General features: G+C 51.1%; 1 protein-coding gene across 11 annotated transcripts in view; it reads left to right on the top strand.

The window, feature by feature from the left end:
• The window catches only part of SVIL (supervillin), a 200,986-nt gene that overhangs the window by 161,773 nt on the left and 25,078 nt on the right, over nucleotides 1-14,135 (top strand). For all 11 annotated transcript variants that reach the window (XM_075315505.1, XM_075315507.1, XM_075315506.1 and 8 more), the window contains 2 exons: nucleotides 6,355-6,527; nucleotides 6,674-6,829. In XM_075315505.1, coding sequence (XP_075171620.1) covers nucleotides 6,355-6,527; nucleotides 6,674-6,829 — 329 coding nt within the window. The remainder of the gene's footprint in view (nucleotides 1-6,354; nucleotides 6,528-6,673; nucleotides 6,830-14,135) is intronic.

The following is a 14,135-nucleotide window of genomic DNA, read 5'->3' as shown; positions in this document are numbered from 1 at the left end:
CAGGCGGTTCCGAATGGAATCCCTTCGCTCCGTCATCGACTCAATGTCCCAGGGAGATTTCCTAGCATCTATAGACATCAAGGATGCTTATCTCCACGTGCCGATTGCTCCAGAGCACCAGCGTTTTCTACGCTTTGTTATAGGAGACTAACACCTTCAGTTCGTAGCTCTGCCTTTCGGGCTGGCGACAGCCCCACGTGTCTTCACCAAGGTCATGGCAGCAGTAGTAGCAGTCCTGCACTCTCAAGGTCACTCTGTGATCCCGTATTTGGACGATATACTTGTCAAGGCACCCTCTCAAGAAGCATGCCAACACAGCCTGAACGTTGCGCTGGAGACTCTCCAGAGTTTCGGGTGGATCATCAACTTTTCAAAGTCAAATCTAACTCCGACCCAGTCGCTAACATTTCTTGGCATGGAGTTTCATACTCTCTCAGCGATAGTGAAGCTTCCGCTGGACAAACAGCGTTCACTACAGACAGGGGTGCAATCTCTCCTTCAAGGCCAGTCACACCCCTTGAGGCGCCTCATGCACTTCCTAGGGAAGATGGTAGCAGCAATGGAGGCAGTCCCTTTCGCGCAGTTTCATCTGCGTCCACTACAATGGGACATTCTCCGCCAATGGGATGGGAAGTCGACGTCCCTCGACGGGAACGTCTCCCTTTCTCAGGCGGCCAAGGAATCTCTTCAGTGGTGGCTTCTTCCCACCTCATTGTCAAAGGGAAAGTCCTTCCTACCCCCATCCTGGGCGGTGGTCACGACGGACGCGAGCCTGTCAGGGTGGGGAGCGGTTTTTCTCCACCACAGGGCTCAGGGTACGTGGACTCAGCAAGAGTCCACCCTTCAGATCAATGTTCTAGAAATCAGAGCAGTGTATCTTGCCCTACAAGCCTTCCAGCAGTGGCTGGAAGGCAAGCAGATCCGAATTCAGTCGGACAACTCCACAGCGGTAGCATACATCAACCACCAAGGTGGCACACGCAGTCGGCAAGCCTTCCAGGAAGTCCGACGGATTCTAACGTGGGTGGAAGACACGGCTTCCACCATATCCGCAGTTCACATCCCAGGCGTGGAAAACTGGGAAGCAGACTTCCTCAGTCGCCAGGGTATGGATGCAGGGGAATGGTCCCTTCACCCGGACGTGTTTCAGGAGATCTGTCGCCGCTGGGGGATGCCGGACGTCGACCTGATGGCGTCACGGTACAACAACAAGGTCCCGGCTTTCATGGCACGGTCTCACGATCACCGAGCTCTGGCGGCAGACGCCTTAGTTCAAGATTGGTCGCAATTCCGGCTACCTTATGTGTTCCCACCTCTGGCATTGTTACCCAGAGTGCTGCGCAAGATCAGGGCCGACTGCCGTCGCGCCATCCTCGTCGCTCCAGACTGGCCGAGGAGATCGTGGTACCCAGATCTGTGGCACCTCACGGTAGGCCAACCATGGGCACTACCAGAACGACCAGACTTGCTATCTCAAGGGCCGTTTTTCCACCTGAATTCTGCGGCCCTGAACCTGACTGTGTGGCCATTGAGTCCTGGATCCTAGCGTCTTCAGGATTATCTCGAAAGGTTATTACCACCATGAGACAGGCTAGAAAACCATCCTCCGCCAAGATCTACCACAGGACGTGGAAGATATTCTTATCTTGGTGCGCGGCTCAGGGAGTTCCTCCCTGGCCTTTTGCATTGCCTACTTTTCTTTCCTTCCTGCAATCCGGGTTGGAAAAAGGTTTGTCGCTCAGCTCCCTTAAAGGACAAGTCTCAGCGCTATCTGTATTTTTTCAGAAACGCCTAGCACGACTTACTCAGGTGCGCACGTTCCTGCAAGGAGTTGGTCATATCGTCCCTACTTACAAGCGGCCGTTAGAGCCCTGGGATCTGAACAAGGTTCTAATTGCTCTCCAGAAGCCGCCTTTCGAGCCTATGAAGGATGTTTCCCTTTCTCGTCTTTCACAGAAAGTGGCTTTTCTAGTAGCGGTCACATCTCTTCGGAGAGTGTCCGAGCTAGCGGCGCTCTCATGCAAATCACCCTTCCTGGTGTTTCACCAGGACAAGGTGGTTCTACGTCCGGTTCCTGAGTTTCTCCCGAAGGTGGTATCCCCCTTTCATCTCAATCAGGATGTCACATTACCTTCCTTGTGTCCTCATCCAGTTCATCAATTTGAGAAAGGTTTGCATTTGTTGGATCTGGTCAGAGCACTCAGGATCTACATTTCCCGCACGGCGCCCTTACGCCGCTCGGATGCACGCTTTGTCCTTGTCGCTGGTCAGCGTAAAGGGTCGCAAGCTTCCAAATCCACCCTGGCTCGGTGGATCAAGGAACCAATTCTTGAAACCTACCGTTCTGTGGGGCTTCCGGTTCCTTCAGGGCTGAAGGCCCATTCTACCAGAGCCGTGGGTGCGGCCTGGGCATTACGGCACCAGGCTACGGCTCAGCAGGTGTGCCAAGCGGCTACCTGGTCGAGTCTGCACACCTTTACCAAGCATTATCAGGTGCATACCTACGCTTCGGCGGACGCCAGCCTAGGTAGACAAGTCCTTCAGGCGGCGGTTGCCCACCTGTAGGACAGGGCTGTTTGACGGCCCTATCACAAGGTATTCTTTTACCCACCCAGGGACTGCTTTTGGACGTCCCAATTGTCTGGGTCTCCCAATTAGGAGCGACAAAGAAGAAGGGAATTTTGTTTACTTACCGTAAATTCCTTTTCTTCTAGCTCCAATTGGGAGACCCAGCACCCGCCCTGTTTTCTTAGGGATTTTTGTTTTTTTCGAGTACACATGTTGTTCATGTTGAATGGTTTCAGTTCTCCGATGTTTCTTCGGATTGAATTTGTCTTTAAACCTGTTATTGGCTTTCCTCCTTCTTGCTTTTGCACTAAAACTGAGGAGCCCGTGATCCCACGGGAGGGTGTATAGCCAGAAGGGGAGGGGCCTTACACTTTTTAGTGTAATACTTTGTGTGGCCTCCGGAGGCAGTAGCTATACACCCAATTGTCTGGGTCTCCCAATTGGAGCTAGAAGAAAAGGAATTTACGGTAAGTAAACAAAATTCCCTTCTTTGTAGGGTCAAGACACTCAAACCTATGGATGCTCTTTACATTACCACCTAAGCCCAAAGACCAGTCCTCGTTGGACAGCATTGTGACCCCCTTAACCTCGTGTCACCGGAGAACCCCTTTGTCACCTAACCACAAGTGATTGCTTATAGAGCGATGGCAGTCCACCCTCCGTGACCGGCACGGGTGGTGCATACACTCCAGTTATTTCCCTTTTGGATCTGCCGAGCTTTGCGTTTTGGCTTTTTCCGTCAGCTCCATAGGAAAGAATGGCATGGTCGTCCTGCCCTCCATTCTAGTGGGGATATCCGTGCCACATTTGGAACCCCAGCGATCAATAAATCGTGGTCCTTTTTTTTTTTTTTTTTTTTTAAGATAGACGATAACTTGTTTTCACTGGAAAGCTCCTGCTAGATGTGACCTAAATAATCTTTTCTTATATCCGGGGGTTAAAAATCTGTGTATTTTGGCCATGGGTTTGATGCACAGGTCTGCGGCTCGTCACATCAGGACTATGCGTAATTCTTGTGAACCTAATATATCTGAGAGCCATTCCTATCACCTGGACAGATGTAATTTTTTTAAGTGGTGAGGATTTCCATTCACTGACAGCAAGCAGAGTGTATGAAAAATACTCATAAAACTTTTCATGATGCAAAAGAAAAAAAAACTCCATTGCTGCATTGGCATAAATAAGATCCCGCTCCACCCCCTCTCTTCTTGATCATTTATGTAATCCGTGGCCTGCGGTTATTTTCCACGTCCTATAGTCATAACCTTTGGATAAAAGCATCATTGCCCTATAAAACCGTTGTCAGGAATGATCTGTTACGAGCTTGTTTCTCAGCGTAAATACAGCTCCTGTGCCTCGCTAATATGTGCGCGCAGTCCGCACGAGCCAGCGGGAATTGCATTAATGGATATTAAATGTCATGCGTGTTTTATTGCTTGTTTGGACTGGAGGCTTTCTGCCTGCTAATGGGGGCTCTGCAGGAGCGTCCCGGGTATTCGTCTCCGCTGTTTACAGGCGCTCGGTGTAATCAATGCCTTCAGCTGGGCGGCTGCGTTCGGCCATGTAATTCATGCCTTACCTTAAATGGATCATATTCCTTTTATTTCAGCAGAAGCCTGTAACACGGAGGAGGGGGGGACGAGCCATTGTGACACGTGTGTTGCAGGGGTAGAGTCCTCGGCTGTGATCAATTTTAAGTTTTCAAGCTCTGTAGAGAATTGAGAATTATAAATATTTTTTTTTTTTTGTGATTGAAGGGGATTGCATAAAATCAGGGCTTTCTTCCAGTAAGAAAAGCACCACACTTGTCTGAGTTGTCTGATGGACCTGTCAAAGCGTAATTAGATGCGAAACGGCCGTCGTCCTGGAGGGGGCCTGCACCTAGCTCCTCTCCTGCTTTTTACCACGCACCTGTAATTTAATAATATCATTTGGCATACTTTGGAGAGTGCGGTCTCATCCCTTCTATGTACTAAGTTGTCTGGTATTGCAGCAGGATCCCATTCACCTCAATGGTTTGCAGCTGCAAAACCGGTGCAACCCCCCTGAACAAGCGTTGTGTTTTTTGTTGAAAGCAGCTGTCATGTGACTGTAGGATTGCGAGGGTCATGGCCTCTATACTGTCCCTCATGCTAGGGGACCTTTGGCTATCAGTAACTCCCGGATTACGGAGATGCCGTAGTCTTGTGCCTTAAGGCCCCGTCACACTAAGCAACATCGCTAGCAACATCGCTGCTAACGAACAACTTTTGTGACGTTGCTAGCGATGTTGCTGTGTGTGACATCCAGCAACAACCTGGCCCCTGCTGTGAGGTCGTTGGTTGTTGCTGAATGTCCTGGGCCATATTTTAGTTGTTGCTGTCCCGCTGTGAAGCAAAGATCGCTGTGTGTGACAGCGAGACAGCAACAACTAAATGTGCAGGCAGCAGGAGCCGGCTTCTGCGGAGGCTGGTAACCACAGTAAACATCGGGTAACCAAGAAGCCCTGTCCTTGGTTACCCGATATTTACCTTTGTTACCAGCCTCCGCCGCTCTCGCGGTCAGTGCCGGCTCCTGCTCTGTGCACATGTAGCTGCAGGACACATCGGGTTAATTAACCCGATGTGTGCTGTAGCTAGGAGAGCAAGGAGCCAGCGCTAAGCATTGTGCGCTGCTCCCTGCTCTGTGCACATTTAGCTGCAGCACACATCGGGTAATTAACCCGATGTGTGCTGTAGCTAGGAGAGCAAGGAGCCAGCGCTAAGCAGTGTGCGCTGCTTCCTGCTCTGTGCACATTTAGCTGCAGCACACATCGGGTAATTAACCCGATGTGTGCTGTAACTAGGAGAGCAGGGAGCCAGCGCTCAGTGTGCGCTGCTCCCTGCTCTCTGCACGTGTAGCTGCGTGCGCTGGTAACCAAGGTAAATATCGGGTTGGTTACCCGATATTTACCTTAGTTACCAAGCGCAGCATCTTCCACGCGGCGCTGGGGGCTGGTCACTGGTTGCTGGTGAGCTCACCAGCAACTTGTGTAGCGACGCTCCAGCGATCCCTGCCAGGTCAGGTTGCTGGTGGGATCGCTGGAGCGTCGCAGTGTGACATCTCACCAGCAACCTCCTAGCAACTTACCAGCGATCCCTATCGTTGTTGGGATCGCTGGTAAGTTTAGTGTGACTGGACCTTTACTCTTCTTGTGTCCAGAACCAATATGCCTCCCCACCCCCAGGGGAAGTAAGGGGCAGGAGTGAGATGGTAACTCTGATAAAGACAGACAAGGAAAAACCAAAACTCCAACACACTGCAAACTCACAGGAACAAACCATACGAGACTAAAGAGAAAAACAAGAGAAGGAAGGCAGCAACAAAAAGAACAAGGGTTAATGCCACAACCGCACACAGCAATAAAGTACAACAACCACCAGTAAGTCTGGATCACAACACCTGACCAGACCAGTATAGAGAAGCTATAACTGGCATTAATGGAATAGTTCAGCCAACATATATAGGAGGGAAGCTAATGTGATTGGCTCCCCCACAGCATGTGATCAAAGGAGACTAACAAGCAGCCCAGCAGAAATTAGCTCTTGCTAGTCAGCCTATGAACTACTAATCTGTGGGTTGACGCCTGTTTCAGCGCTGATCAGACATCAGAGAAGTTATCAGGCAGAGCACCAGAATCTGTAGTCTCCACAGATCCTGATGCCGCCATAAGTCAGCGGTGTTTGTAAAATCCTCCTTGTGACAGCAGCAATATTATTCATATTTGTACAACTCTTACATTTTGTGTGCTTTTTGCTGTAAATCCAGGTTGACCTCCGCTGTGGCAGAACACAAGCGGGCAGTGAGACCCGTGAGAAAGGTCCAGGCCTCAGGGAACCCACTAAAGATGCTGGCTGCCCGCGATGACCTCCTGCAGGAGTACACAGAGACCCGGCTAAACGTGGCATTCATGGAGTCCAAAAGGATGAAGGTGGAGAAGAGTATGTATATGATTTTTGGTAGCCAAGGTGCCAGGTGATTGCTGTGGCACTGTGGCCCTTATCTCGCATCCACTAATTTGGAATCTGCAATGTTCAATGCAAAATATGTATTGGATAACTTTGTTTACATTTTTATATAATTCTAGTGTCAAAAAACTCAAACTTTTCTGAAGTGGCACTGGCTGGACTGGCGAGTAAAGAGAATTTCAGTAGTGTCAGTTTACGCAGCGTTAACCTCACAGAGCAGCACTCCAACAACAGCGCGGTGCCATACAAGAAGCTTATGCTGGTACAGATCAAAGGTATGTAATGTCACCGAGCCAAGAGCGCAAGAGCATCACGTAATGCACATCCCCGACTAGTCCTGGTATGCCAAGAATAGGTACAACGTCATGGATGTCTGCTCAGCCCTCACATTCTTCATGCACCTAAAATGGGACAAGTTTGCATCCATATACATTCCTTTCAAGGGACCTGACTATACAGACTGACAGTGTCCAGTTATGGCTCACAGTGTATATGTATGGGGAGATCCCGTATTAAGAAACTAGACTAGTAACATCTGGTCATATATTTCCATAAGGAATGGCATAATTCACAGGAAATCTGTGTGCTTTCTAAAACCAAAGTGGCTTAAAGATAGGAAATGGAGAATGTGCCATTTATGACTACTCTAATATAGTCAGCAGTGGGGGCCGCAGGGATCTGTGCTAGGACCGATTCTTTTTAATCTCTTTATTAATGACCTTGTGGATGGGATTGATAGTACAGTGTCAGGCTTTGCTGATGACACCAAACTATGTAGGATATTAAAAACTGACCTTGATAGCACAATATTCCAAAAAGATCTGGATAAGATGTCAGAATGGGCAGATACTTGGCCAATGAGATTTAATGTTGATAAATGTAAAGTAATGCACCTAGGACGGAGTAATCCTATAGCTGCGTATACATTAAATGGAAGTAAACTCGGGACTACAGAACAGGAGAAGGACTTGGGTATTCTCATTACAAATAAGCTGAGCAGCAGCACTCAATGTCAGGCAGCAGCTGCAAAAGCAAACAAGATGCTAGAGTGTATAAAAAGAGAGATTAGATCTCAGGATCCCAACGTATTGTTACCCCTCTATAAATCACTTGTAAGGCCACATCTGGAATATGGGATCCAGTTCTGGGCTCCACATTTTAAAAAGGACATTCAGAATGATAGAGTAAATTCAAAGGCGGCAACTAGACTATTACAAGGAATGGAGGCCTCCCATATGATGACAGGTTGAAAAAGTTAGATATGTTTAGCTTAGAAAAAAGACGTCACAGAGGAGATCTCATTTATATGTATAAATACATGTGTGGTCAATATAAAGGACTGGCACATGACTTATTTCTTCCGAAGACAATACTAAGGACCAGGGGGCATACACTGAGAATGGAAGAAAAGCGATTCCGACAGCTAAATAGGAAAGGGTTCTTTACAGTTAGAGCAGTCAGACTGTGGAATGCCGACCACAAGAGGTAGTGATTGCAGATACTATAACAGCTTTTATAACAGGGCTGGATGATTTCCTCACTACACACAACGTTGTTGGTTATAAATGACTTAGTGACAAAATATATAATTGGTGGAGGAAGGGTGAACTAGATGGACTATGGCTTTTTTTTCAACCAATTGAACTATGTAAAAAGTTTTCTGTAAAGCATTCATGTTCTTTTACACTTAAACACATTCTTGATGCCCATATGCCTCACAACCATGCCCATACCAATCTAATATGTGCATGAGCTGTCCCAATTCTTATGCACTGTAACATGTGGTCCATATTTTTTCCTTTTTTATTTATTTATTTATTTTTTTTTTTTTGAGTGGCTGGTTTCTTTTAATCACCATTCTACCAGCATTATTGGAGCTGGAACCTCCTTTCCCTTCATTTCCTAAATTGAATTTCTTTGTCGCTCCATTGGGAGACCCAGACAATTGGGTGTATAGCTTCTGCCTCTGGAGGCCACACAAAGTATTACACTTTTAAAAAGTGTAACCCCTCCCCTCTGCCTATACACCCTCCCGTGGACCACGGGCTCCTCAGTTTTTATGCTTTGTGTGGAAGGAGGCACACATCCACTCATGCATTCTCATACTTAGTTATGTCGGATGGAAGAAAAGAGGACCCCGATGGGGTCCCCGGCATGTTCCCTTCTCACCCCACTATGTCGGTGGTGGTGTTAAGGTTGAGGTACCCATTGCGGGTACGGAGGCTGGAGCCACATGCCGTCTCCTTCACCATCCCTTATGCGGCTCTGGGAGAAGTGGGATCCTAAGCGGTCATCCATGTGCTGGGACCGTGCTCCATCCTCAGCCCCTGGAGGAACCTGCCGGACCGGAGCTTCTTCACCACCAGGGACCGGGCCCTGCAACTTGAAGGTACTCTGTGTCCCCATGTGGGGACTGTACAGGGTGGGTCGCACCTTCTCCCCGGAAGCCGCGGTAGTTCCGTCCGTTATCTTTTCGGCGGACCTCTGCGCTGACCGTGCCTGCTTGTCGGGCGCGGCTTTAAATTTAGTCCCCGGCTTCGCCGCGGCCTAATCGCGAAAAATCCCGCCCCCGAGCCTGCCTGTCAGGGGTAAGGGCGGGATTACCGACATGACGTCGGATTTGAGGGCTGGAGCATCTTGCATGTCTCACTCCCCCCTCATTGACCACTTAGGGGACTCCAGATTCCCGCTCTTTGCTAGCGCCGCCCTCGGCTCCACTCCCCCCCCCTGAGAGCTCCGGCGGCCATTTTTGACATTCTGCCGGTGGATGCTAATCAGCGGCAAAGCTCTGCAGCTCCGGGGGATCCAAGACAGGGAATCTGGAGGACACACTCCGCTCGTTAGCGGTTGGTAAGCCAACAGCATGTCGTCCACAAGGAGCAAAGCTACTAAGGCACAGGTTTTTTTCGCGGCCTGTACCTCTTGTGGGGCTATGTTGCCTGCGGGATCCACCTACCCTCACTGTGATCAATGCTCGACTCCTGCCACTCTTGCTCAGCCGGAGCCTAGGGCACTTGTGGGCCCCTCGGCTCATGTAGATCCCCCTGCTCCCCCTGAGCAGGCTGCAGGGACAGAGTCACCGTCATTGGCCTCTTTCGCTGAGAAACTCTGTCACTTTCTCAATCCATTGCGCAGTCTATGGACAAATGGTCATCTAAGCTCCTTGAGGCATTGCAGTCCAGACCGGGCTCTTCACAGGCCCCGGCCCCTGTTAGTTCGTCTCCTCCAGGGCCTTCTCGGTCCGCGCCGCAGCGCGCTCCCAGGATAATCCCTAGGTCCCAGGCGGAGGACTCCTGCCCGTATCGCAGTCCCAGACCGGCTAAGCGGCCTCGCTGGGACTCTTCCCCGGCCTCCTCACGCTGCTCTGGATCCCAGCTTGAGGACTCTCAGGATGACGAGGCGGACGTGGGAGCTCAGGGCTCTGACCCTGACTTCGCCCTCAACCTTGATACCCCTGAGGGGGACGCCTTAGTAAATGATCTTATCTCGTCCATCAACCAGGTGTTGGATCTCTCTCCCCCGCCTCCACCTGTAGAGGAGTCGGCTTCTCAGCAGGAGAAACACCAATTTCGATTCCCCAAACGTACGCGCAATACGTTTTTTGATCATTCTAACTTCAGGGATGCTGTCCAGAAGCCCAGAGCGGTCCCGGACAAGCGTTTTGCTAAACGGCACTCTGACACGCGTTATCCCTTTCCACCTGAAGTCGTTAAGGGCTGGGCACACTCTCCCAAGGTGGATCCTCCAGTCTCTAGATTGGCTGCTAGGTCCGTTGTGTCTGTTGCCGATGGCTCATCCCTGAAGGATGCCACTGACAGACAGATAGAGCTCTTGGTGAAGTCTATTTATGAGGCCACGGGCGCATCTTTCGCCCCGGCCTTTGCGGCCGTGTGGGCTCTCCAAGCAATCTCGGCATGTCTGACTGAGATTAATGCTGTCACGCGGAATTCTGCTCCACATGTTTCTTCCTTGACCTCTCAGGCATCAGCATTTTCGTCCTACGCCATGAACGCCGTCCTGGACTCCGCTAGCCGTACGGCCGTGGCATCCGCTAACTCCGTGGCTGTCCGCAGGGCCATGTGGCTGCGCGAATGGAAGGCAGACTCTGCTTCCAAAAGGTTCTTAACTGGTTTGCCTTTTTCTGGCGAACGTTTATTTGGCGAACGGTTGGATGAGATTATTAAGGAATCCTCGGGAAAGGACTCCTCCTTACCCCAGTCCAAACCTAAGAGACCTCAGCAGAGAAAAATCCAATCGAGGTTTCGGTCCTTTCGTCCCTCCGCCAAGCCCCAATCCTCTTCGTCCAACCGGCCGGAGAAAGGCCAGAGGAACTCCTATGCGTGGCGGTCCAAGTCGCCCCCAAAAGGCCGCAGGAGGCACTGCCTCCAAGACGGTCTCCTCATGACTCTCGGCCTCACCTAGCCACATCCTCGGTCGGTGGCAGGCTCTCCCGCTTTGGCGACGCCTGGTGGCCACACGTTCAAGACCGATGGGTGAGAGACATTCTGTCTCATGGTTACAGGATAGAGTTCAGCTCTCGACCTACGGCTCGTTTCTTCAGAACCTCCCCACCCCCCGCACAGGCCGACGCACTTTTTCAGGCAGTGGACGCTCTAAAGCCAGAAGGAGTTGTGATCCCCGTTCCCCTTCAGGAACGTGGTCGCGGATTTTACTCCAACTTGTTCGTGGTGCCAAAAAAGGACGGGTCATTCCGTCCCGTTCTGGACCTCAAGCTGCTCAACAGACATGTGAGAACCAGACGGTTTCGGATGGAATCTCTCCGCTCGGTCATCGCTTCGATGTCACAAGGAGACTTCCTAGCATCGATCGACATCAAGGATGCTTATCTCCATGTGCCGATCGCACCCGAACATCAACGTTTCCTGCGTTTCGCCATCGGGGATGAACACCTTTTTTTTCCTGAAATCCAAGTTGACGCCGACCCAATCACTGACTTACCTCGGGATGGAGTTTCATACCCAGCAAGCGTTAGTCAAGCTACCGCGCGACAAACAGCTTTCTCTGCAGGCGGGGGTGCAATCACTTGTTCGGAGTCAGTCACACCCCTTAAGGTGCCTCATGCACTTCCTGGGGAAGATGGTGGCAGCTATGGAGGCAGTGCCGTTCGCGCAATTCAATCTACGGCCACTCCAATGGGAAATTCTTCGCAAATGGGACAAGAGTTCGGCTTCCCTCGACAAGAACATCTCTCTCTCCCTTGCAACCAAAACATCACTTCAGTGGTGGCTCCTACCCACATCTCTGTCTCGGGGAAAATCATTCCTACCCCCAACCTGGGCCGTGGTCACCACGGACGCGAGCCTGTCAGGTTGGGGAGCGGTTTTTCTCCACCACAGGGCTCAAGGAACCTGGACTCCAATAGAATCGTCCCTTCAGATCAATATCCTGGAGATAAGGGCAGTTTATCTAGCCCTATTGGCTTTCCATCGGTGGCTGGAGGGCAGGCAGATCCGAATCCAGTCGGACAACGCCACTGCCGTCGCCTACATCAACCACCAAGGCGGCACTCGCAGTCGTCAAGCCTTCCAGGAAGTCCGGCGGATTCTGCAGTGGGTGGAAGTCACAGGCTCTTCCATCTCCGCAGTTCACATCCCGGGCGTAGAAAACTGGGAAGCAGATTTTCTCAGTCGTCAGGGCATGGACGCGGGGGAATGGTCTCTTCACCCAGACGTGTTTCGAGAGATCTGTCGCCGCTGGGGAACGCCGGACGTCGATCTCATGGCGTCACGACACAACAACAAGATCCTGGTCTTCATGGCGCGGTCTCAGGATCACAGAGCTCTGGCAGCGGACGCTTTGGTCCAGGATTGGTCGCAGTTTCGACTGCCATATGTGTTTCCTCCTCTGGCAATGCTGCCCAGGGTACTACGCAAGATCCGGTCCGACTGCCGTCGCGCCAGTCTCGTCGCTCCAGACTGGCCGAGGCGGTCGTGGTACCCGGATCTGTGGCATCTCACGGCGGGTCAACCGTTGGCACTTCCAGACCGCCCAGACTTGCTGTCACAAGGCCCGTTTTTCCATCTGAATTCTGTGGCCCTCGACCTGACTGTGTGGCCATTGAGTCCTGGCTCCTAGCGTCTTCAGGGTTATCTCAGGATGTCATTGCCACCATGAGACAAGCCAGGAAGCCAACGTCTGCCAAGATCTATTACAGGTCTTGGCAAATCTTCTTATCCTGGTGCTCTGATAACGGTTTTCCTCCATGGCCGTTTGCCTTACCAACATTCCTTTCATTCCTACAATCTGGAATGGACAAGGGTTTGTCCCTCGGCTCTCTCAAGGGCCAAGTATCGGCGCTCTCCGTGTTTTTTCAAAAGCGTCTAGCTAGGCTTCCGCAGGTCCGCACGTTCCTGCAGGGGGTTTGCCACATGGTCCCACCTTACAAGCGTCCGTTGGAACCTTGGGATCTTAACAGGGTCCTGACGGCTCTTCAAAAGCCGCCCTTTGAGCCACTGCGGGAGGTCTCTCTCTCCCGTCTCTCTCAGAAGGTGGCCTTCCTGGTGGCAGTCACATCACTTCGGAGAGTGTCTGAGCTTGCAGCGCTGTCATGCAAAGCTCCCTTCCTGGTTTTCCACCAGGATAAGGTGGTTCCGCGTCCTGTACCGGAATTTCTCCCTAAGGTGGTATCCTCTTTTCATCTAAATCAGGATATCTCCTTGCCTTCCTTTTGCCCTAATCCAATTCACCAGTGTGAAAAGGATTTGCACTCTTTGGATCTTGTGAGAGCACTCCGGCTCTACGTGTCTCGCACGGCGCCCCTGCGCCGTTCAGACGCGCTCTTTGTCCTTGTCGCTGGCCAGCGTAAGGGCTCTCAGGCCTCCAAGTCAACCTTGGCTCGGTGGATCAAGGAACTGATTCTCAAGGCCTACCTTACTTCTGGGCTTCCGCTCCCTTCAGGGTTGAAAGCCCATTCTACCAGAGCCGTAGGTGCGTCCTGGGCATTGCGGCACTGGGCGACGGCTCAGCAGGTGTGTCAGGCAGCTACGTGGTCTAGTCTGCATACTTTCACGAAGCACTATCAAGTGCATACCTATGCTTCGGCAGACGCCAGTCTAGGTAGGCGAGTCCTCCAGGCGGCGGTTGCCCACCTGTAAGAGGGGGGCATTTTCGGCTCTTTTTATTGAGGTATTGTTTTACCCACCCAGGGACTGCTCTTGGACGTCCCAATTGTCTGGGTCTCCCAATGGAGCGACAAAGAAAAAGGGAATTTTGTTTACTTATCTTCTAGCTCCTATTGGGAGACCCAGCACCCGCCCCTGTGCCCTTCGGGCTGCTTGTTCTTTTGTTGATGTTGATTTATTCCTTTGGTTCATGGTCTTCGGTTCTCCGAACATCCTTCGGATTGAATTTACCCTTGACCAATTTATAAGTTTTCTCCTTCCTGCTTTTGCACCAAAACTGAGGAGCCCGTGGTCCACGGGAGGGTGTATAGGCAGAGGGGAGGGGTTACACTTTTTAAAAGTGTAATACTTTGTGTGGCCTCCGGAGGCAGAAGCTATACACCCCAATTGTCTGGGTCTCCCAATAGGAGCTAGAAGAAAAGGAATTTACGGTAAGTAA

The sequence above is a fragment of the Anomaloglossus baeobatrachus genome, chromosome 6 (assembly GCF_048569485.1).
Source record: "Anomaloglossus baeobatrachus isolate aAnoBae1 chromosome 6, aAnoBae1.hap1, whole genome shotgun sequence".
Lineage (NCBI taxonomy): Eukaryota > Metazoa > Chordata > Amphibia > Anura > Aromobatidae > Anomaloglossus > Anomaloglossus baeobatrachus.
This window is presented reverse-complemented; position numbering and strand designations above follow the sequence as displayed.